General features: G+C 38.3%; 1 protein-coding gene across 1 annotated transcript; it reads right to left on the reverse strand.

Moving 5' to 3' along the window:
- Positions 1 to 15,249: 15,249 nt before the first annotated feature.
- LOC149252662 (peroxidase 3-like) lies at positions 15,250 to 17,227 on the reverse strand. Its single transcript, XM_089454227.1, has 4 exons — positions 16,964 to 17,227; positions 16,439 to 16,627; positions 16,170 to 16,335; positions 15,250 to 16,059 (listed from the first exon to the last, which is right to left on the reverse strand). The coding sequence occupies exons 1-4, from the start codon at positions 17,225 to 17,227 to the stop codon at positions 15,659 to 15,661; spliced, it is 1,020 nt and encodes a 339-aa protein (XP_089310353.1). The 3' UTR covers positions 15,250 to 15,658.
- Between the last annotated feature and the right edge of the window lie 3,020 nt (positions 17,228 to 20,247).

Below are 20,247 nucleotides of genomic sequence, written 5' to 3' on the forward strand. Positions count from 1 at the left end.
AGCAGAATCCTCTAACAAAAGTTTGATAAGGATAATCAAAAAGCTGTTGGAGGACAACAAAAAGAATTGGGATTCTAAGCTCAAATATGCACTGTGAGCTCACAGAGTAACCATTAAGAAATACATAGGCAATTCTCCTTTCAGGCTGGTATATGGCACTGAAGTTGTATTCCCAATTCAGCTAACTCTCCCTGTGGAAACATTTCTTCAAGAAGAAAAGAATGAGGAAGAAGACATGGCAAAAAGGATCATTGATTTAGCAAAGGTACATCAGATTAGAGAACAGCTGGTTGAAAACGCTGTAGCACATCAGAAAAATATCAAGGAAGCCTTTGACAAGAAGGCAAAAATATAGACAATTTTCAGGTTGGAGACTTGGTTCTGAAGTGGGATGCATTGAAGGAAAAGAAGGGCAATCATGGGAAGTTTGATGCTTTCTGGACAGGTCCTTCCATCATTTCTCATATTCAAGGGAACAACACCTTCATACTGAAAAGTATGGGAGGAGAACTAGTTTTTGATGGCCCAGTTAATGGATGTTTTCTGAAAATTTATGTGATTTAAGGTTTCTGGCCTCAAAAGTTGTAAATATTTTGTTTTATCAGTTTTAGTGTAGGTTTAGTCAGACTCCATGCCCAATGGAACACCAGGAATTTTGGCTAATTTGTTTTCATCAGAAAGGCAATGGTTTACAGGTTCTTGAAACCTCACAGGAAGGATCTCATCCCCAGAAGGAGCCAGTGTTAGCTCTGATATGCGCTTGTGCGTTTGAAGAACCAAATTACTACCGTGGTTGTGTGTTTTTGCAAGAAGGGAGTTCGCAACATTCTATTTCATCCTTCCCCTTTCATTTGCTTTATACCCTTATAACCTCGTTATCCCTGTTTTCCTCCCAAAACCCTATATAAAGCCATTTTCCCCAGGCCCCTAGGCACTAATGGCGTTAAACCCATATAACTGCGCCTTCGCAAAAAGCGCTACCCGTGGATGTCCCTATCACATCAGTCCCACCAAATGTGTGCATTTAGTCCGCGTTGTCCAATCAACCCCCGCCGCGATCGGACGGCATTCGCAGCTTCTCCTCCAGTAACCTGCACGCTTGTTAGCCAGCAGGGAAAGTGGTTTCCCACGAGTCATTGTGCTAAGCACCAAGCCATTGTGCTTAACTAAATTCTTAAATATATTTACATGTTTAAAATGTTCTTGAACATTCTTGGAAAATACTAATACATCATCAATATATACAATCAGCCAGTCAAATTATGGCTTGAAAATACTGTCCATTACCTTTTGAAATTTTGATGGTGCATTCTTGAGCCCAAAAGGCATAACATTCCATTCATAATGTCCTGCTGGTATACTGAAGGAAGTTTTGAATTTATCTTTTTCAGCAATGGCTACTTGCTAAAATCCTGCTTTCAGGTCGAACTTTGAGAAGATCTTAGCTCTAGCTATCCTTCTGATTAGATCTCCTTTGTGTGGTATTGGATAGGTGTCATCAGCTAAGACTGAATTTAGGGGCTTATAATTGATGACTAACCTTGGGATGCCTCTGATTTGTTCAACTCTTTTGTTCACATAGAACCCATAACAGTTCCAAGGACTGTCAGATTCTCTGATCAATCTTCTGTTGAGGAGCTACTGAATTTCTTTCTCGCAAAGATTTCTATATTCTTGGCTCATTGGGATAGCTCTGCTCTTACAAGGCTTACCAGCATATCCTTCCTTGTAAGGGAGTTCGACTGTGTGCTGCTTCCTGTGCCAAAAGGCATTAGGTTCCTCTGAGCAGCATTCTTCTTCTAATTATTTCTTCAATTCTCCAATTCTGGTCTTGACCTGGGGCGATTTACGCTGTTCTTCTACTCTTAGAGTTGATTTCAAATCTTTTAGATCGGTTAGTATGGCTTCGGCTCTATCCAGATCTTGCACAGTGTGTACCATTGTAGAAATTCTAGGATCATATGGAAGTTCAATTTTCTTTCTTGTCCCTTTGGAAGTGGGGACAGAAATAAAATATCCAGCGTTGCCTCCTTTGAGTCTAAGTGACCCATGAGGTTCTACTGCTGCAAGAAATACATTACCAAGTATGTTGTCTACTGGAATGTCAGCTACTGCAAATTTCAAATAAATACAGTGGCTGTCAAAACAAACATATGCTTTGGGTACTTCATATATGAGTTTTTTATTACCCAAACCTACCACTTCTCTTTCTGTAGTCACCCAATATTTTGCTGGAATATTTTTCATATTTAGAATGTTAATATCTGCTCCTGAGTCAATGAGAGCAATCATTTCAAACATTTTCCCTTTTATGCAGATATTTATCAAAACATGGTGTTGTTGGTATGAGATAGTTAACAATCTCATATCCCTGAATCCAAAATTTGGATCCTTCATACCTTCAACAATTTGAACTTCTTGATTACTGCTGTATGAAGTAGTATTCCATGGCTGATCATCATCTTCTCCTTTTGCTACATGTTTTTCTCTTCTCATTTCTGCAATTTGAGTTTTTATTGCAGAAATTTTTGTCTTGAGATTATGAATTTCTCAACTGACTTCTCCTAGAGTAAGTGATCTTACTCTATCAGGTTTCTGTTGATGCCTTTGAAATGATTTTGTGTTACGTTCAAATGAAGCATCAACAAACGAAGATTTCTTACCTGAACTATTTGAAGCTTTTGCTTTGAGCTAATTCATAAAAGCTTCTGTTAGGCGATATTTCATCTCTCCATCCTCCATGGCACGGATCTGTGACAGAATATTCAATTCTTCTTCTTCCATCGTGGCCATAAGGACTTTTTCTTTTTGGGGCTTAGGCTTTTCCCCTTCTTCATAATTGGATTCACTGAAATATTCAGAATCAGAATTATATTGAATTTGACAAGCACATTCTTCAGAGTCAGAACATAAACAATCTGAAGAACCAGAGTCTGAATATTTTTCCATATAAGCATGGAGTTCTTCTACAGATGAAGAACTGAAAGAATCATAAGAAGATTCTTCTATTTGGTGTTGCTGAGCTATATCTCTGATTGTGACATTCGGGCAGCGTTCTGTGCTGTGAGCATGAGAACCACATTTCATGCACACGATTGGTCTTCTTCCTTCCTGTTTTACTTGTTTGTTTCTTTGGGCAAAGATTTGGGATTTCTTTCCCTTGTTTATCTTTGACTCTTCACCCTCTGGACATCAGGAGGAAGTGTGTCCAGTTTTCCCACATAGCCAACAAGTAATTTTGTTCCATTTTTCCTGCTTACTGGTGTGCAGGTGAATATTTGAAGGATTATAATAATGTGTTCTGGGAATGTATTTATAATACCCTCTTTTTGGTTTGGAGGCTTGACTTTGCCTCAGCTTTGAATATCTTCTTTTGGTTTTTGGATAATTTCTTCGGTTTTTGTAGAAAGTTTCTTTAAACTCTCTTTTGGCTCTTTTCTTAGCCTTCCTTCTTTTTACCAAAGGATCATCCAATGTTAATCCATACTTGCTGCATATGGATTTTCTGTCAGGCAATCTGGAAAGTTTTTCCAGAGACTTATTTACCTTTGAGCTAGTACAAAGACTGACCAGTGTCTTTGTAATGAGAGCATAAATCTCTCCCCATGTATATGACTCAAAAGGTAATTGAAAGACTTCCTGCATTCTTATATAATCAACAAATTTAGATGGCAGAGCTGCAAGATATACTTGTTTCCATAATAGGTTCTTTGAGTCTTTTACTTCATATATCCTTTGCATCCAATCCCTATGGAAGTCATCATATTGAGACATTTTATGGCACTTTAAATTCATCAAAATAACTTCATTTTTATCAGCAATTTCTGTTTCACTTCCACACCAATGTTCCAGAATCATTGATGTTAATGCCTCTATCATGTTGCTGGTAACTGAGCCATCAGAATTATGTATTACATCTCCTTTCTCATCCTTAAGAACTTATGCTTCCATTGTTTCTATGAGCTTCGGAGATGACTCTGTCTCCCACCACCTGAGGAGTGTCCCTGTAAAACACTGAATAATGGTCCTGCAAGCATCTATTTTAGATTTTCCCCTGAGAAATATGAGTTTATATTTTTTATACATCATGTCAATCATTTGGCGTATTTGGCCAACACTCATATTATATATATTCCACTCTCTGTGGGAATCTGCAAGGAATGTGTGTGCTTCATGAATTTTTCATTTTCCTTCTATGTCAGGTGTTGGATATCTGGTGAACCTATGTTCAAGTGGTTCATATATAGGAAAGATTTGTGTATCCTAGTCTTTCTGTTCTTTCCCTTTTTTTGGTTCTTCATCCTTGAATAAGGATGCTATTGTAATTTTATTTGTAGCCTTAGTATCAGAAGATGACGTGGCTACTTCTTTAGGAAATAAAGCAGGAAACTTATCTACAGATTTCACAAGATCCTGAATTCTTATGCTTCTTTTTACAAGAAAGGAATTTGGAACTGGTTTCTCAGTTTTAGACAGATTCAACTTTTCAACTTTGTTTATTAAACCAGTTATAAGCTGTTTAATTGTATCCAAATGATCAACCAACTTTTCTTCGACTCCTTCTATTTTATTCAAAGAATCTCTTGCATAAGAACAAATCATACTAGATTCAAACTGTACATTGTTTAAACATTTATTCACATCATTAATTGATACTTGAACAATATCAATTTGTTCCTTGACTTATACAGATTTTGCAACATTCATTTCTAAGCCTTTTACTGCAGTATTTGTCCATATCAGTTGTTCACTAGCTTTCTGTATCCGGCCATCAATGCCTAAAGCATTGTCATCTTTCTAGACTAAAGGGATAGCTTTGGCTGCATTTTGATTTTCTCCTATGACAATTCCTTTGTAACGAGGAAAGGTCGTAGGGGTTTCAACTTTAGATCCATCTAGTGCAGTCCAAGCATGTTTGCTTGTTGAAGTGCTAGTAGAACCAGTAAGAACATTTATGGAGCAATATTATCTTTCCATGAATAGAAAGATATCCAAGTGTTATTCATCTCCATATAATGCTTCCAATCTTCAGCAAACTGTTTCTTCTTTATGGGGGTATAATTTTGATCAAACTCATCAGCCTGAGGATTAGTGTATAGATCCCAATTTAACATAGCTTTCATCCATTGGACACTAATCTCGGATTTCAAGCATCCATCCATAAGAGAGAATAATTTATGTATTTCCATTACTGCAGGCTTTTTACAGTCAGAAGGAACAGGGCGAAATTTGCAATCTGGAATCAGGCCATGTGCCTACTCAAGGTATCCCAATCCATATTTGGGCTTGGCTGGTCTCATTAAACACATCATTTTAGTCATCCTTGGATGTTCTCCTTCTACAGTAACAATTTCATGCATCATGAGTACATGATCAGCATCTGGTTCATGTGGGAAAGGGATGTCTGAGCATTTGGGATTTGGGCATGAATTTACAGATGTGGAAGGTGGGGCTATACCAGTCCTTGGATTATGATTTGCATGGATGTCAGATTCTACCAAAGTAAGCAGATTTACATGTTCTTGACAATCTGGGCATTTGACCTCTAAAGAACAATAATTTACAAGCTAGGCTAATTCATACAAAGAATTATGTCTACAAGAAGATGAAGTAGAACAAGTTGTATCTACAGTGGAAGGATCTCTGTAATACTTAGATTGTTTACAGGCTAACTCTATACCTCGTCTGTCAATGGTAGATCTTCTGGGGAATGATATAACTGCAGAAGACATATTTTCTGTAATATCAGCGGAGGTAATATTCTTCGGAATGAGAGGCTTAGGATTATTTACAACCCAGTGTTCTGGAAATGTCAAGTCTTCCCAACGGATGGTCTGATGCTCAATCTTCTGGTTTTTGGCATTTGTGAGGACAACTATGCTTGACTTTGAGTCTCTGCTGGGTGTATGGCAGATGGCTGGCCAAAGGGTATTGGTGTGACGGAAACAACCTTTGGTCTAGATGGCGATATTATTTCTCTTCTTTTTCATATCAAAACCAGTAGTCTGAATTTGGAGTTGCAGAATCTGGTCTATGGTTTCGTCAAAGGTATAAACAGAGAAATTTGGGTAACAGTCGAAATAGACTGGGCCATCAGAGAGAGGAGCAAAAATCCCACCTATTAGAGAATCTATATACTTATTGTGCATCATATCCCTGACAGTAGCAAGCACAAAAGTATTTAGGCCTTTATGGGTTAAGGCATTGATCCCTACTCGAATGCATCCTAAGTGCAAATAGTTTGTCTTTAGTTTCTTTGCCTCTGCCTGTAATTCTTTAGGTTTCAACAGAGATATAGTCTGTATATTATCTGAATTCTCCTGAATTTGGCTTACAGACTCTTTGATGCTTATTCTAGTAGCGGCTATTAAATGGAAAGCTGAAAGGTCACTATATACTTCTGAGGGAGCTATAGCTGGTAGTTCCCATCGGGCCGAAGGCTGGGGTTCTTCATACGAAAGTTCAGCAGAATTTAAAACTCTACTGGAACTAATAGCAAACATATCCCGTAAAGGGTTTTCTTCAACCTTAGAATTGCTTTCTTCTAATTCTCAAAAAGACACAGATTTCCGGAAAGATTCCATTCTATATGAGTATAAGGATTTGAATACCGACCTTATGAACCAGACGTTACTGGCTCTGATACCAATTTTAAGCAGGAGCTCCTGTCACGAGCTTGCTACTTGCTGCGTCTCTTCGTTTGGCTCTGATAGCCAACTCCTTGTGAACCAGTGGTGAACTAGTGGTGAACCTACTCAGAACTTTCACGCTCTTACGGCCTCAACAACGGCTTCCTTGCCTAACAATGGCCTTGGCGTCCCTTCGTTCCTTTGGTGAACTTCCTACGAACTTCGAATGAAAGCACAGAGACAACTACTATCGCAGCAGACAATGCTAAAGCGCAGACAAGGTATTCAGATGCAGAATGGTGTACTCATTTTATTTCAGAATGGATAAACTGATTACAAAGAGATTCTTTACAGAGATAGACTATCTTCGCATTTATCGGACTTTATGTCGTTCTCAAGGAACAAGCATTACCAAAGGCTACCTGGCGATAGATAGGCTCTGCCTCAGAATATGACACAACTCATTTATAGACTGGACGACTCTCTAAATGATTCAGCCACTTTAGGTTCTCACCAGTTTATGATGACACTTGGTAGTATATAATTTTTTTTCAACAACACTTCATCTCTATGAACCAATAAAAAAATAGAAATTTAAATTTAAAGAATTTCAAAATCTATTTTTAGTTTTCAAAATATTAATTTTAATATTTAATTTTTTTCAAACTTTTAATAGACTTTATAAAATCTATTTAAACATTTCAAAACTAATTGAAAATCAATTATTTTTACTAAAAATGAAAACAATATAAATGTTTTAATATTCATATTAATATTAATATTAATATTCATATTAATATTAATATTAATATTAATATATCACATACTTTTAAAATATATAAATATTTATTTTTTTTAATTTTTTTTTTTATCAGTAAAACTAAATCTATTAAGAGAACATATAGTACAATGCAAGATTACAAACAAGAGAAGCAAGAACAAAGGCAGCCGGAAAGGATTGGTGGTCCACCTCGGCTCCTAAGAGAGAAAGAGTAGAGATCATTGCTGAGCAAGAAGAAACAAGATGAACAAAAGAGCAGGATCTGAACAGAGGATTCTACCCAACATGTGCAGAATCCACTATTCTGCATTTTTTCCCTTTCTTTTTACCAACTTTGACCCACTCAGGAGGACTTTGCTGAGCTGGCCTGATTTGCAAACTGAGAGGAGCTGACGGAGAGGTCTCCTTGTCTGAGTCCGAGGTGGAGGATTCATGGTTCCTTTTCTGTGAGGCTGGTATGACGGACGAATCCACTGGACCTGCCGGGGACGGATCCGGTTCCGACGCTGCTGCCACACCTTCCATATTCTCTTCCTCTTCATCGGAGCTGAAGTCAAAATCGTCCATGGGAGGAGGATCATGAGGCTTCCAGCTTTTGGATTTCTGCTTAGTATTGGCTTTCTTCTTTTGGGCTGGCATCGAGGGACAAGAGCTCTGAAGGTGACCTGTATGATGGCAGTTGCGGCAACGAAAGGCTGTATTCTCGTAATCCAAAATTTGGGTCCAATGAAAATCTCCAATTTTGAGATTGATCTGGTCCGGGAGGCCTTTGCTTATGTCTATTTCTGCACAAATCCTGGCAAAAGTGTATAAGCCCTTTTCCCCTCTAGAGATGTCTATGTCTAGAAGGCGGCCTAGTGAGTTGCCAATCCCTTGGAATACCACAAAGTGCCATAGATTTGCTGGGAGGTTTGGAAGTCTGACCCAGATGGGGAGTTTGGTGATAACTGCTGTAGAGGGATCGAAATCTGGGAACCAAGGAGTAAGGAATAAAATAGCTGCTCCCCAGAACCATGGGCCACCAGTTAAGGCTTTTTGATAGTCCTCATCGAAGGCAAACACTACGATGAAAAATCCCTTTGAGCATAGCAGTACCTTGCAGTTGTTGGTCCAGTTAGAGTGGATCCATTGGTAGAGGTCTGTTGTGCGTGGCCATAGCCCATTAAACCTGCATATAATGCCATGATCCGCAAAATGCTGGGTTTGCTCATCCAGCGAAGGATGCATAATTTCTATGGAGGGGGTTTCCTCCATTTTATCCACCAGAAAAGGCTTGGGAGCTTGAGCAGGTGGAGCTGATCTCTTAGGCAGCTTCGCATGGACAGCGTCCTTGTAAGAAAACGCTTTAGCTGAGGATGACTGTCCTGCAGCGCCCCCTCTTAGACGAAGGGTAAGAGCAATGGAGGTATTTCTCTGAATGCTGTAAAAAGATAGGGGGTAAAGATCCTCGAGTTGTTTACCTTCGTGGAGAAGTCGTTGTGCTGCAGAGGGTATCCCCAGCTTGATTTCCAGAGCCTGCTTGAGGTCTTGCACTTGATCCGACGCTCTCACCCATTGTAGCAGGGTTTTGCCAGATATAAGCTTGATCAGGATCTGGAATGAGGCAGAGAGTCCAGAATTCTGCTTGCCTCTGCAGATCTGAGACAACAGGCGGCTGGAGCTTTGCAGGGCCTTCTTTTCCTGCGATTGCCGCAGGGGATAGAGAGGAGAGGAGGCGGGCGTCCTAGGGACGCCAGATCTGACTTTGCGATCCGCCCACAAGAGCGTCCAGACGCAGTTTGGGGGGGAAAAAAAAGAAGAAAACAAAAGAGAGCATCCTTCCAGGGTGAAGAAATAATTTCCATGAGCTACCGCTTGGAGAAAACTGAATGTATGTTCTGCAGGTTCGCGCTTGACGAGGGCGTCTCCAATCTGATGGGGGTAGCTGTGGTCGAATGCATCGGCAGAAGACTGAGAGCCGGCGTCCCCAAAGTCCTGAGCGGAGAGGCACAGGGGGCGAGGAGCTATCGAAATAGTCCTGAAGACAGACGGAGCCGCGGAGAGGTTGTAGATCTGCAAACCCTCGCGATCTGCAAACCCTCTGCTGGATCGGTGCATAGAACCACCGATCAGCTGCCTGAGCTCCTGGAGGTCTTGACTCTTGCGCGTATTAGAGAGATCCGGCCTGGATCTACAAGTTTTGGGCCATGCAGGAGTGTACATAGGCGGATCTGCCCCATGCAGCCCTTCATCTTTGCATTCATGTATCGACTGTAGAGGTGTGAGCCCGACGCTCCCTAGGCTGACAGATCCTGTATAGGTCAGTCCGATTTCTGAGGGTAGATCCGGCTTGTGACTACAAAGAATGATCCATGCAGTTGTGCAATGGGGCAGATCTGCAACATGCAGATCCCAAACCTTGCATACAAGAGACGTCAGTTTGGAGGTAAGCCGAATGGGCGGCAGGCTGTCGGATCCTGCATAGAGCAAGCCAGAACCTAAAGGTTTTCCTCCCCCTAGGTGAGATCTAAGACCAGAAAACCAAATTTTCCGCGGATCGCTGATCTCTTGCCGCTTCACGGACTTCACCAACAGATCCTCCTTTAATAAGTTTTGTCCTGCAAGCAAAGCTGCTGCTTGAGGGGATTCAATGAGATCTCGCGTCGCGTTCTTGAGGCCGCCCCTGTAAAAAGCTGTGGCCGTAATCGACCCTGCCTCGCCGCCTCCAAATCCTGTATTGTCGTTGAAACCCTTCCCGTGGCTGGAGAGGTTTGCTGCGGTTGCCATTTTCTCCCCGATACAAAACCTCCCGGGCATGAGCAATGTTACCTCAGGGTTCAAGATCGTTTCTATTTATTTTAATTTTAAAAATATAAATGTATTATTAATATTTATATATTTTAATTTTAAAAATATAAATGTATTAAAGAAAGTGTTTTGATATTTACATAGGTGGTGTTCCTCTAACGACTTTGGGTGAGTAAATTCCACCCATCAAGTCTTTCCATTTTCGTCATTCGTCTAATCAATTTTTAGCACATGGCAGGTTGGAGCCTATGCTGGCGCTGATAGTTTGCCTGCCCTTGCTCAAGTTCGAGCCTACGCTGGCGTTGATACTTTGCTTGCCCACGTTCAATCTGTACATGGTCTGCAGAGCATCCGTTCGCCGCTTCATATTTCTTCTAAATTCTCATGGTATGAAAAGTCTAGTTTCCCAATTTTTTTTTCAAGTACGAAAAAAGCTTAATATATTATATTATATAATCAATATATTCAGGTTATACACAATATCTACAAAGTATTCCATCATACAGACCATCTGGAAATGCATATCCAGCAACCCATCCAAATAATGTCACAACAAACATATTACTGAAATAACAAAACAGTCCATAGACCCAGATCTATTCCAGAATAAATATAAAGGACATAGATATTTACATCAAAACCAACCAAAAAAATATGCACATGGCATATTTGCTACTCCACCATACCATCTACCTGAGCGACTAAACAAATAGCATGACCTTCCATCCAAGTGAGTGACCTGACAAGTATTAGGACTAGTAGACATACAAAAATATACAAAAAAAGAGGGGGTATAGGAATTACCTAGGAAATGGAAAATCTCCGACATCTAAAACATTTTGATTTAGAATTATTTCCATGTTCATATTACTGAAATTTCCTAGTAGTCCCCTCTTCGAAAGTTCATCAGCTTCCTTGTTCTCTTCTCTACCAATATGCATAATAGTAGAATTTTTGAGTTGATTCCATAGAAGACCAATTCTCCCTAGCCAACCAAGTAGCAAGGGATTGTTGATATTTACCCTATCCATGATCTGATCTATGATAATCTTGGAATCCCCATAGATATGTATAGCAGGGATACCAAGAAAGTTGGTGAACCATAGTAGGCCCCATAGAGCCATTGCTTCATCTCTAGTGTTAGTGCCACTTCCCCCATACTAGTGAGTCTTGTGTGCCAATTTGTTTGAAATGGAAATCCAAAATCCACAATCACATGTGTTCCGTTGAGCAGCACCATTAAAAAAACCCATTGGATATTCCATTTGAAGACCTGTCTGCTGGTGTTGTGGTATTTTGGAGCATGTTCCAATAGAAGTGTATATGGAAAGTTTAGAGAAAGTACTTTCAAAAACCTTATAGAAATCTCCTGTGGAGTTCTGAAATATGCATTTATTCCTCCACTTCCTTATATCCCAGAAAAGTATGAGTGGAATGGATCTCCAAACTGTCTTTTGAGTACTCCACCACTCCATGCAATCCACAATGCAGTGATGTTGAATATAAGGAAAATCGATATGTGATGACAACCTTTTCCATACCTGAATTGTATGTTGACACTTGAGGAACATGTGGTTGTTGTTTTCCACTTCCATTCTGCAAATAGAACAAATACTGGGACCATTCCACTACCTCTTCTGCAAGTTCTCCCATGTGACATTTTTATTATGGAAAACCAACCATGAAAAAAGGATAACTTTGATTGGGATTTTGGTCTTCCAAAAGGCATATAAAACATGTTTCTCCCCTTGCTGAGCATCCTCGTAACAAAGAGAAAGATATGTATCAACAACAATGATGTTTCTAGACTTCATCTTCCCTGTCCAAATTAGGTTGTCTTGTAATCCCTCACGACAGATCCCAAGATGCTTCATACCAACAACAATCTAGTTCCATTCATGGCCCCATTGCCCAAATAGACCCATCTACTGTGCATTTTTCAAAACTGGGCAGGGACCCCTCCATTGTGTAATGGCTTAACTCCAAAAATATATGCCTCGTCTATTTAAGAACTGAATGAGCCCCGCAGAGATGTTACAATCATTGCCAGCCCCAGAATATGGTCAATTCCGATAAGGATTCTGTGACCCGATCCCATGGTCCATGCCAAATGTTGTAAAAAGATATTGCCCCCTTTGAGAAAGCTAAGCCAGATTGTCGATCCATGAATGGATCCAATAGTGCCTTTTCAGTACCAATTTAAGAAATCATGGTCCTTAATATATTTATGTCTGATAACACGAATCCGTGACCCAGGCCCAAATATACCCCTCCATATGGATTTGATCAATAACGACCTTCCAAAGTGACATAGATCTAGTACCCCCCAACACCCCATGACATTTGGCAATGTTATGTTGGACAACTTTGCCAAATGATATTTCGAAAGCCCATGACTCCCCCCAATATGAAGTTAGCCATAATATGGTTAAGACTGTGAATAATGGAGACATGGATACGATAAAGGTGAGCCCAGTAAACCCCCAGTTGGTTAAGGACAACTTGGGTAAGGATGACCCAATCCCCCAGTGACAAACATCTAAATTCCCACCCAGATATCCTCTTAAAAAATCTATCCACAAGCCAATGCCAGTCAGTATCTATGTAATTACAAGGTTTGATATGGTACCCTGGGTACTTCATACCATTTACCATCATCTCTGCCTCAATACCAAACAAATTTTTTATATATGCAATGATATCCAGATCACAATCTCCATGAAAGATAATAGACTTATGCACATTCATATGCAAGCCAGTGGCATTAGCAAATTTCCTGAAAATATGAAAAAGGCACAACCATGCAAATCAATTTAACATACCCATGATGAGGACGTCATCCACAAAGAAACCATGTGATATTTTGATGTTGTTACCCATCTGCAGTGCTTGGAATTGGTCGAGATCCACCGCTTTTTTAATATGCAAGCTCAGTTTGTCCATTGCCAAAATGAATAAAAGCAGAGAGTTTGAGCAACCCTATCGAAGTCCACGTCCAACCTGAAAAAAATGTGTTGGGTAGTCGTTTATAATCACAGAAAAATTTACATTAATAACACATGCCATAATCCAATCAATACATCTGGGTTGAATTCCAATTTTGTAAAGGACCATTCTGAGGTATCCTCAATCCAGGCAATCGTATGCCTTCTACGGATCCACTTGCAAAATGGCAACATTGAGATGTTTTGTATGAATCGAATCCATACATCCTTGGGCATTTGCAACGACCTCATGTATTTGTTTGTCTTGTAGTAACCCATGTTGTTCCGGAGATATATGGCGTGATAGAATAACCCACATACGCCCGACAACGGTTGTTGAGATGACTTTATAAATGAGGTTACACAGTGAAATGGGCCTGAAATCTGCGAAACAGGTTGTTGGGCAATGCTTTGAGATTAATGCAATATATGTGGAATTAATAAGATGGTGTATATTCCCATTGATCTTCGACTCCTCCACCGTGTCCAACAGAGTTTTAAGTTCTCTACAAGATTATCCAACTGAAGAATTTTATGTTTGCATTAAAGATTAGGAATACCCAAATAACAATTTCAATTACCAAGTTTTAGTGAGCCCACATTGCTTCCCTTCTGATTGTAGAGCTCCTTGCTTTCTTTTCTCGATAACCTGAGCTTTAATCACATAGAGATGTTGTCGATGTTGAATTCTCGATTGCGGGTGGCCGTCAATAACACGCATTAAAAATTTAGAGATGTTGAATAGGAATTGAAATTGAAATTTATATTAATGTCTAGAAAAAAATCAAATTGGTTCTGAGAGACCTCAAGAACTTGAGAATTGGTTTCCCCCACCAGCATAAATCTATCAAATTTCTTCACTCGAAAACTTATTTAGAATACAAAATACAATGCTTTCTTTTTTATTGTTTAAATTGCATTTATGAATGGTAAATAAAGTATACATAATACCAAATAAACTTCTTAACCATGAAAACTTAATTTTTTCAAAAAAAAAAATATATATATATATATATATATTGACACTAAAATATTTTACATAAAATGTACATCCAAACATTTTATCACCCAAATTAAAATGATTTTTTATTATTAATATATTTTTAAATATATGTGAATATTAATTTGTGTTAAAATGTTTTATTGATAACCCACATTCAATATTGTTTTATATACAACATTAAAATATTTTATTTTAACAAATTTGTATTAACATAGACATAAATTAGTTAACATAGATTTTCAAATAATTTATTTAAATTTATTATTAAAATATTTTTGAAAAGTATAAGATATAAGCATCTTACTCACATTTTTTTTTACTTCTAATTAATTTACAACATATTTTTTATTTATTGTACTTGATATTATTTTTCTATTTAAAACATAATTTTTATTTTTTATTTTTATTTTAAAGTGGAAATGGACAAACTTACACATCCCCTTATACTGGGCTGTCGAATGAGCCTCTAGGCTCAACAAAGCACTCGTGAATAAAATACATAAAATCCCAAAAGGCTATGGGAAGAAAGGACATATTTAGAATTTTTATATTTAGTGATTTAATTTTTCAAAATAATATTCCCAAATCTTTTGTTCCTTTTGTGTATTTTTGCACTTTTAGGAACAATTGTTAGTGTATGCTAAAGATTCATTTTAAGTACAGATCTAACATAAACCCAGAGAGATCAAATTTCTTTACATGAAAATTTCTTGACAGTGGAAAATACAATGTGTTAATTTTCATTAACAAATATATTTGATTAATAACAAACCAAATATAAGATTTAAAGATGTTACTCACACATTTTTTTAATTTTAATTATTTTACAACACATTCCTTTTTTTATTATAACTCACCTTCATTTTTTTATAGCTTACATTATTTTTCTATTTAGAAAATTTAGAACATAATTTTTATTTTAAAAGATAATTGATGAATAAACTAACTTACACATCCCTTCTTACTAAAATGTAAAATAAATCTTTCGTACTAAATTGTAAAATAAATCTTTCAGCTCAATAATTACAACTAGAAAATACACTTTGTTTTTAGCAGGCTGTAAAGTACCCATTGCTTTTGCCATTCATTTATATCTATATCATGCGAGTATCCACGTGTTATTCGTCAATCCATCATTGACTTTATTAAAAATGAAAAGCGAATTTGGAGGATGACCAACGACAACGGTAACTTAACCACATGCGCACGGTAACTATTTCCAAGGATTGTATCAAAAGCTCGGATAGACACAGTACAAATTGAACGCCTTAACAATTTGAGAACATCATGACAATCTTTAACCTGAAATATTCTCAATATAATCGAAACAGAGTAAAACTTGAAGTCACAGGCAGTGGGCTATCGTCACAATCTTTAACCTGAAATATTCTCAATATAATCGAAACAGAGTAAAACTTGAAGTCATGGGCCGGGGGCTTATTAATCTCGAATAATAAAAAAAATGAAGTTCCAGTTAATTTGCGAAGGCACAGTGTCTTCGGATTTGCCCTGCAGTGCCTGTTAGCACGCGGATTCTGCCCATCTTCTCCATAGACACTGCGAAATCTGAGAAGAACGACAGGTACTGCAATTGCTGGTTGATATATGATTGTGCTTCGTTGTCGGTTAGAAGAGCAGCATCGGATTGAAAGAGGCCTCTATTCTTCTTTACATTCACGAAATAATTGGTGTCAAATGTTCGAAAGCTACCTGGATCCATCTCTACTATTGTCTTATTGTCCCCGGGCTTACATTTTATCTTGAGCTGAGCTGCATAATTTTTATCCAATGACGGATCCATATCTCCTTTTCCTGTAAAATTGTACAGCCTGCCGCTAAAGGAGTTGCAGTGAGATATCCCTATTGTGTGTCCGCCTGCACCCAGTATTGAACTATATATAAATCTTGATGGAATAATTAAATTCAATCTACTTTTGACATAGAAGATAACAGCTGTGGAATATGGATTATAGTTGATTACTGACCAGACAACACAACCAAATCCTTAACATCAAGACCATTGCTGGCAAATATTGATTTCAGTTTCGAGAAAGTTGCATTGGGAGGAGCAAGTTTTGCGACAGCTTCGTTCTGGATAGATACCACTCCATCTCTGCGTCCAGTTGGAACGTTCCAGAATGGTCCACCCAACTAATATTTGCATGAATTAAATATCATCTTAGAGATTGGCGAGCAAAACGGATGATTAAACAGGAAAGAAAACCAAGGCATATATTGAGTGATTTGTAATTACCATATGAACAGCATCTCGTGCAACGAGTGCAAGAATATCAGCGCATGACACCACTCCCGGGCACACCTTCTCCACTGCAGCTTTGGCTGCATCAATGACTTGGAATCCTCTGAGAGTCACATTCGGAGGCGCATCCTTTTCTGCCTTGCTTGATTTTGTTGAATTCAAGAGCACCGATCCATCACAACCCTGCACCAATCAAGTTCACGTCCTTGTCAAAAATGTCAAAAGTATCAATTTACTGAGCCTCTAAATGCTATGCTCTAGTCTCAATGGAATAGGTTGGTTGAGGATTTCCAGAATATTTCAAGATGGGAGTATAGGTTGACTGAGGATTTCCAGAATATTTCTAAGATGGGAGTATATGAGGGAGGTCAAATAATTAATTTTTCTAGTTTATTTTATTTTATTAGCTATATATTCCTGGAATCTGCAATCTCAGAGGTAAAATATTCCAAAAATCTGCAATCTCAAATATAATACATATATATAAAAAAGTGGTTAAACTTAAAAAACTATACTCACTCTGACAAAGCAGTCATGAAAATGCATTCTGAGAAGAGCCGCGGCCAGAGTTGGGGCTCTGGATATGTAGCTTGCAACTACTTCTTCTACAACATTGGAAACTCCGGGGCATGTCTGGTCATAGAAGTTCAGTTGCAGTCCTCCAGCTGCACTTGTCGAGGCACATGCAAATATCAAAAAACTTGCAGGAAGTTCGCCAAAGGAACGAAGGGACACCAAGGCCGTTGTTAGGCAAGGAAGCCATTGTTGAGGCCGTAAGAGCATCAAAGTTCTGAGTAGGTTCAACACTAGTTCACAAGGAGTTGGCTATCAGAGCCGAACGAAGAGATGCAGCAAGTAGCAAGCTCGTGAGAGGAGCCCCTACTTAAAATTGGTAACTGAGCCATCAGAATTATGTATTACATCTCCTTTCTCATCTTTAAGAACTTTTTTGTTTCTCAGCTGCCAAGTGGGTCTCCAGTTTCTCTTATAGTTCTCCCAGTCTTGGTCGTCTGGGTAGTCCTTAAGACTTCTTGTTTTTGGTGCTGGTCCCACTCAGTGATGATCATCATGACATGATCTCTTGTTTCAATGTATTCTTTGCTTAAAAAGTCAAGGAGCTTATTGTCTTTACCTTTGATATGCTCTACCTGAAAATCAAAGTTTGCAAATAAAGCTTGCCATCTGGCAAACTTGGCTTCTCCAGCCTTCTTGATGTCTTTTGTTAGCACCTTTTGCAGAGCAGATGCATCAGTCCTTAATAAAAAAGGTTTATTAATAAGATAAAATTCAAACTTATGCTGCCTTGACCCCTTTCTCTATTGTGGAGTAATTTAATTCGGCTAGGTTCCATACTCCATAAGCAAATTGAACAACTTGTTCAACTTTTCCAACTTTTTTCTTCAAGACTCCACCCCATCCAATATTATTTGCATCTGATTCAACAATTTTGTAAGCAAGATCATCAGAAACATACAATATAGGCAAGGATTTTACCTTTGCTTTGATGTTCTGGACTGCTCTTGTATGGACTTCTGTCCATTCTGGAGGATTCTTCTTTAGCCTTTTGTTCAGTATTCTTCTGTCACTGGCACAGTCCTGGTAAAAAATTCTAACATAGTTGTGGCAGCCTAAGAACCTTTGCAGTTGGTTCTTATTTGTTATGACATCTGGAAACTTGTCTGCAAACTCTAAAGCATGTTTCTGTAGAGATATCTTCCCATTGCAGATTGTATGACCCAAAAATTTGATAGTGGTCTAAAAGACCTCTATCTTCTTCTTGCTAAGCACCAAGCCATTGTGCTTAACTAAATTCTTAAATATATTTACATGTTTAAAATGTTCCTGAATATTCTTGGAAAATATTAATACATCATCAATATATACAATCAGCCAATCAAAGTATGGCTTGAAAATATTGTCCATTACCTTTTGAAATTTTTATGGTGTGTTCTTGAGCCCAAAAGGCATAACATTCCATTCATAATGTCCTGCTGGTATATTGAAGGCAGTTTTGAATTTATCTTTTTCAGCAATGGCTACTTTCCAAAATCCTGCTTTCGGGTCGAACTTTGAGAAGATCTTAGCTCTAGCTATCCTTCTGATTAGATCTCCTTTGTGTGGTATTGGATAGGTGGCATCAGCTAAGACTGAATTTAGGGGCTTATAATTGATGACCAACCTTGGGATGCCTCTGATTTGTTCAACTCTTTTGTTCACATAGAACCCATAACAGTTCCAAGGACTGTCAGATTCTCTGATCAATCTTCTGTTGAGGAGCTGCTGAATTTCTTTCTCGCAGAGATTTCTGTATTCTTGGCTCATCGGGATAGCTCTGCTCTTACAAGGCTTACTAGCATATCCTTCCTTGTAAGGGAGTTCGACTGTGTGCTGCTTCCTGTGCCAAAAGGCATTAGGTTCCTCTGAGCAGCATTCTTCTTCTAATTGTTTCTTCAATTCTCCAATTCTGGTCTTGACCTGGGGCGATTTAAGCTGTTCTTCTACTCTTAGAGTTGATTTCAAATCTTTTAGATCGGTTAGTCTGGCTTCGGCTCTATCCAGATCTTGCACAGTGTGTACCATTGTAGAAATTCTAGGATCATATGGAAGTTCAATTTTCTTTCTTGTCCCTTTGGAAGTGGGGACAGAAATAAAATATCCAGCTTTGCCTCCTTTGAGTCTGAGTGACCCATGAGGTTCTACTGCTGCAAGAAAGACATTACCAAGTATGCAATCTACTGGAATGTCAGCTACTGTAAATTTCAAATAAATACAGTGGCTGTCAAAACAAATAGATGCTTTGGGTACTTCATATATGAGTTTTTTATTACCCAAACCTACCACTTCTCTTTATGCAGTCACCCAATATTTTGTTGGAATATTTTTCATATTTAGAATGTTAATATTTGCTCCTGATTCAATGAGAGCAATCATTTCAAACATTTGCCCTTTTATGCAGATATTTATTAGAATATGGTGTTGTTGTTATGAGATAGTTAACAATCTCATATCCCTGAATCCAAAATTTGGATCCTTCATACCTTCAGCAATTTGAACTTCTTGATTACTATAGTATGAAGCAGTATTCCATGGCTGATCATCATCTTCTCCTTTTGCTACATGTTTTTCTCTTCTCATTTCTGCAATTTGAGTTTTTATTGCAGAAATTTCTATCTTGACATTATGAATTTCTCGACTGACTTCTCCTAGAGTAAGTGATCTTACTCTATTAGGTTTTTATTGATGCCTTTGAAATGATTTTGTGTTACGTTCAAATGAAGCATCAACAAACAAAGATTTCTTACCTGAACTATTTGAAGCTTTTGCTTTGAACTGGTCCATAAAAGCTTTTGTCAGGCGATTTTTCATCTCTCCATCCTCCATGGCACGGATCTGTGATAGAATCTTCAATTCTTCTTCTTCTGTCCTGGCCATAAGGACTTTTTCTTTTTGGGGCTTAGACTTTTCCCCTTCTTCATAACTGGATTCACTGAAATATTCAGAATCAGAATTATATTGAATTTGACAAGCACATTCTTCAGAGTCAGAACATAAACAATCTGAAGAACCAGAGTCTGAATATTTTTCCATATAAGCATGGAGTTCTTCTGCAGATGAAGAACTGAAAGAATCATAAGAATATTCTTCTATTTGGTGCTGCTGAGCTATATCTCTGATTGTGACATTCGGGCAGCATTCTGTGCTGTGAGCATGAGAACCACATTTCATGCACACGATTGGTCTTCTTCCTTCCTATTTTACTTGTTTGTTTCTTTGGGCAAAGATTTGGGATTTCTTTCCCTTGT

Source organism: Pinus tabuliformis, chromosome 7, assembly GCF_031772625.1.
Source record: "Pinus tabuliformis cultivar Carrire ecotype Pingquan chromosome 7, CPIR1, whole genome shotgun sequence".
Lineage (NCBI taxonomy): Eukaryota > Viridiplantae > Streptophyta > Pinopsida > Pinales > Pinaceae > Pinus > Pinus tabuliformis.

Coding starts and splice junctions, on each gene's coding strand:
- LOC149252662 (XM_089454227.1), bottom strand. CDS start 17,227: ATGCTCTTACGGCCTCAACAATGGCTTCCTTGCCTAACAACGGCCTTG. Junction 16,628..16,963: donor TTCATGACTGCTTTGTCAGA/GTGAGTATAGTT, acceptor TGATTGGTGCAG/GGTTGTGATGGATCGGTGCT. Junction 16,060..16,169: donor GGATTTGGTTGTGTTGTCTG/GTCAGTAATCAA, acceptor TACTGGGTGCAG/GCGGACACACAATAGGGATA.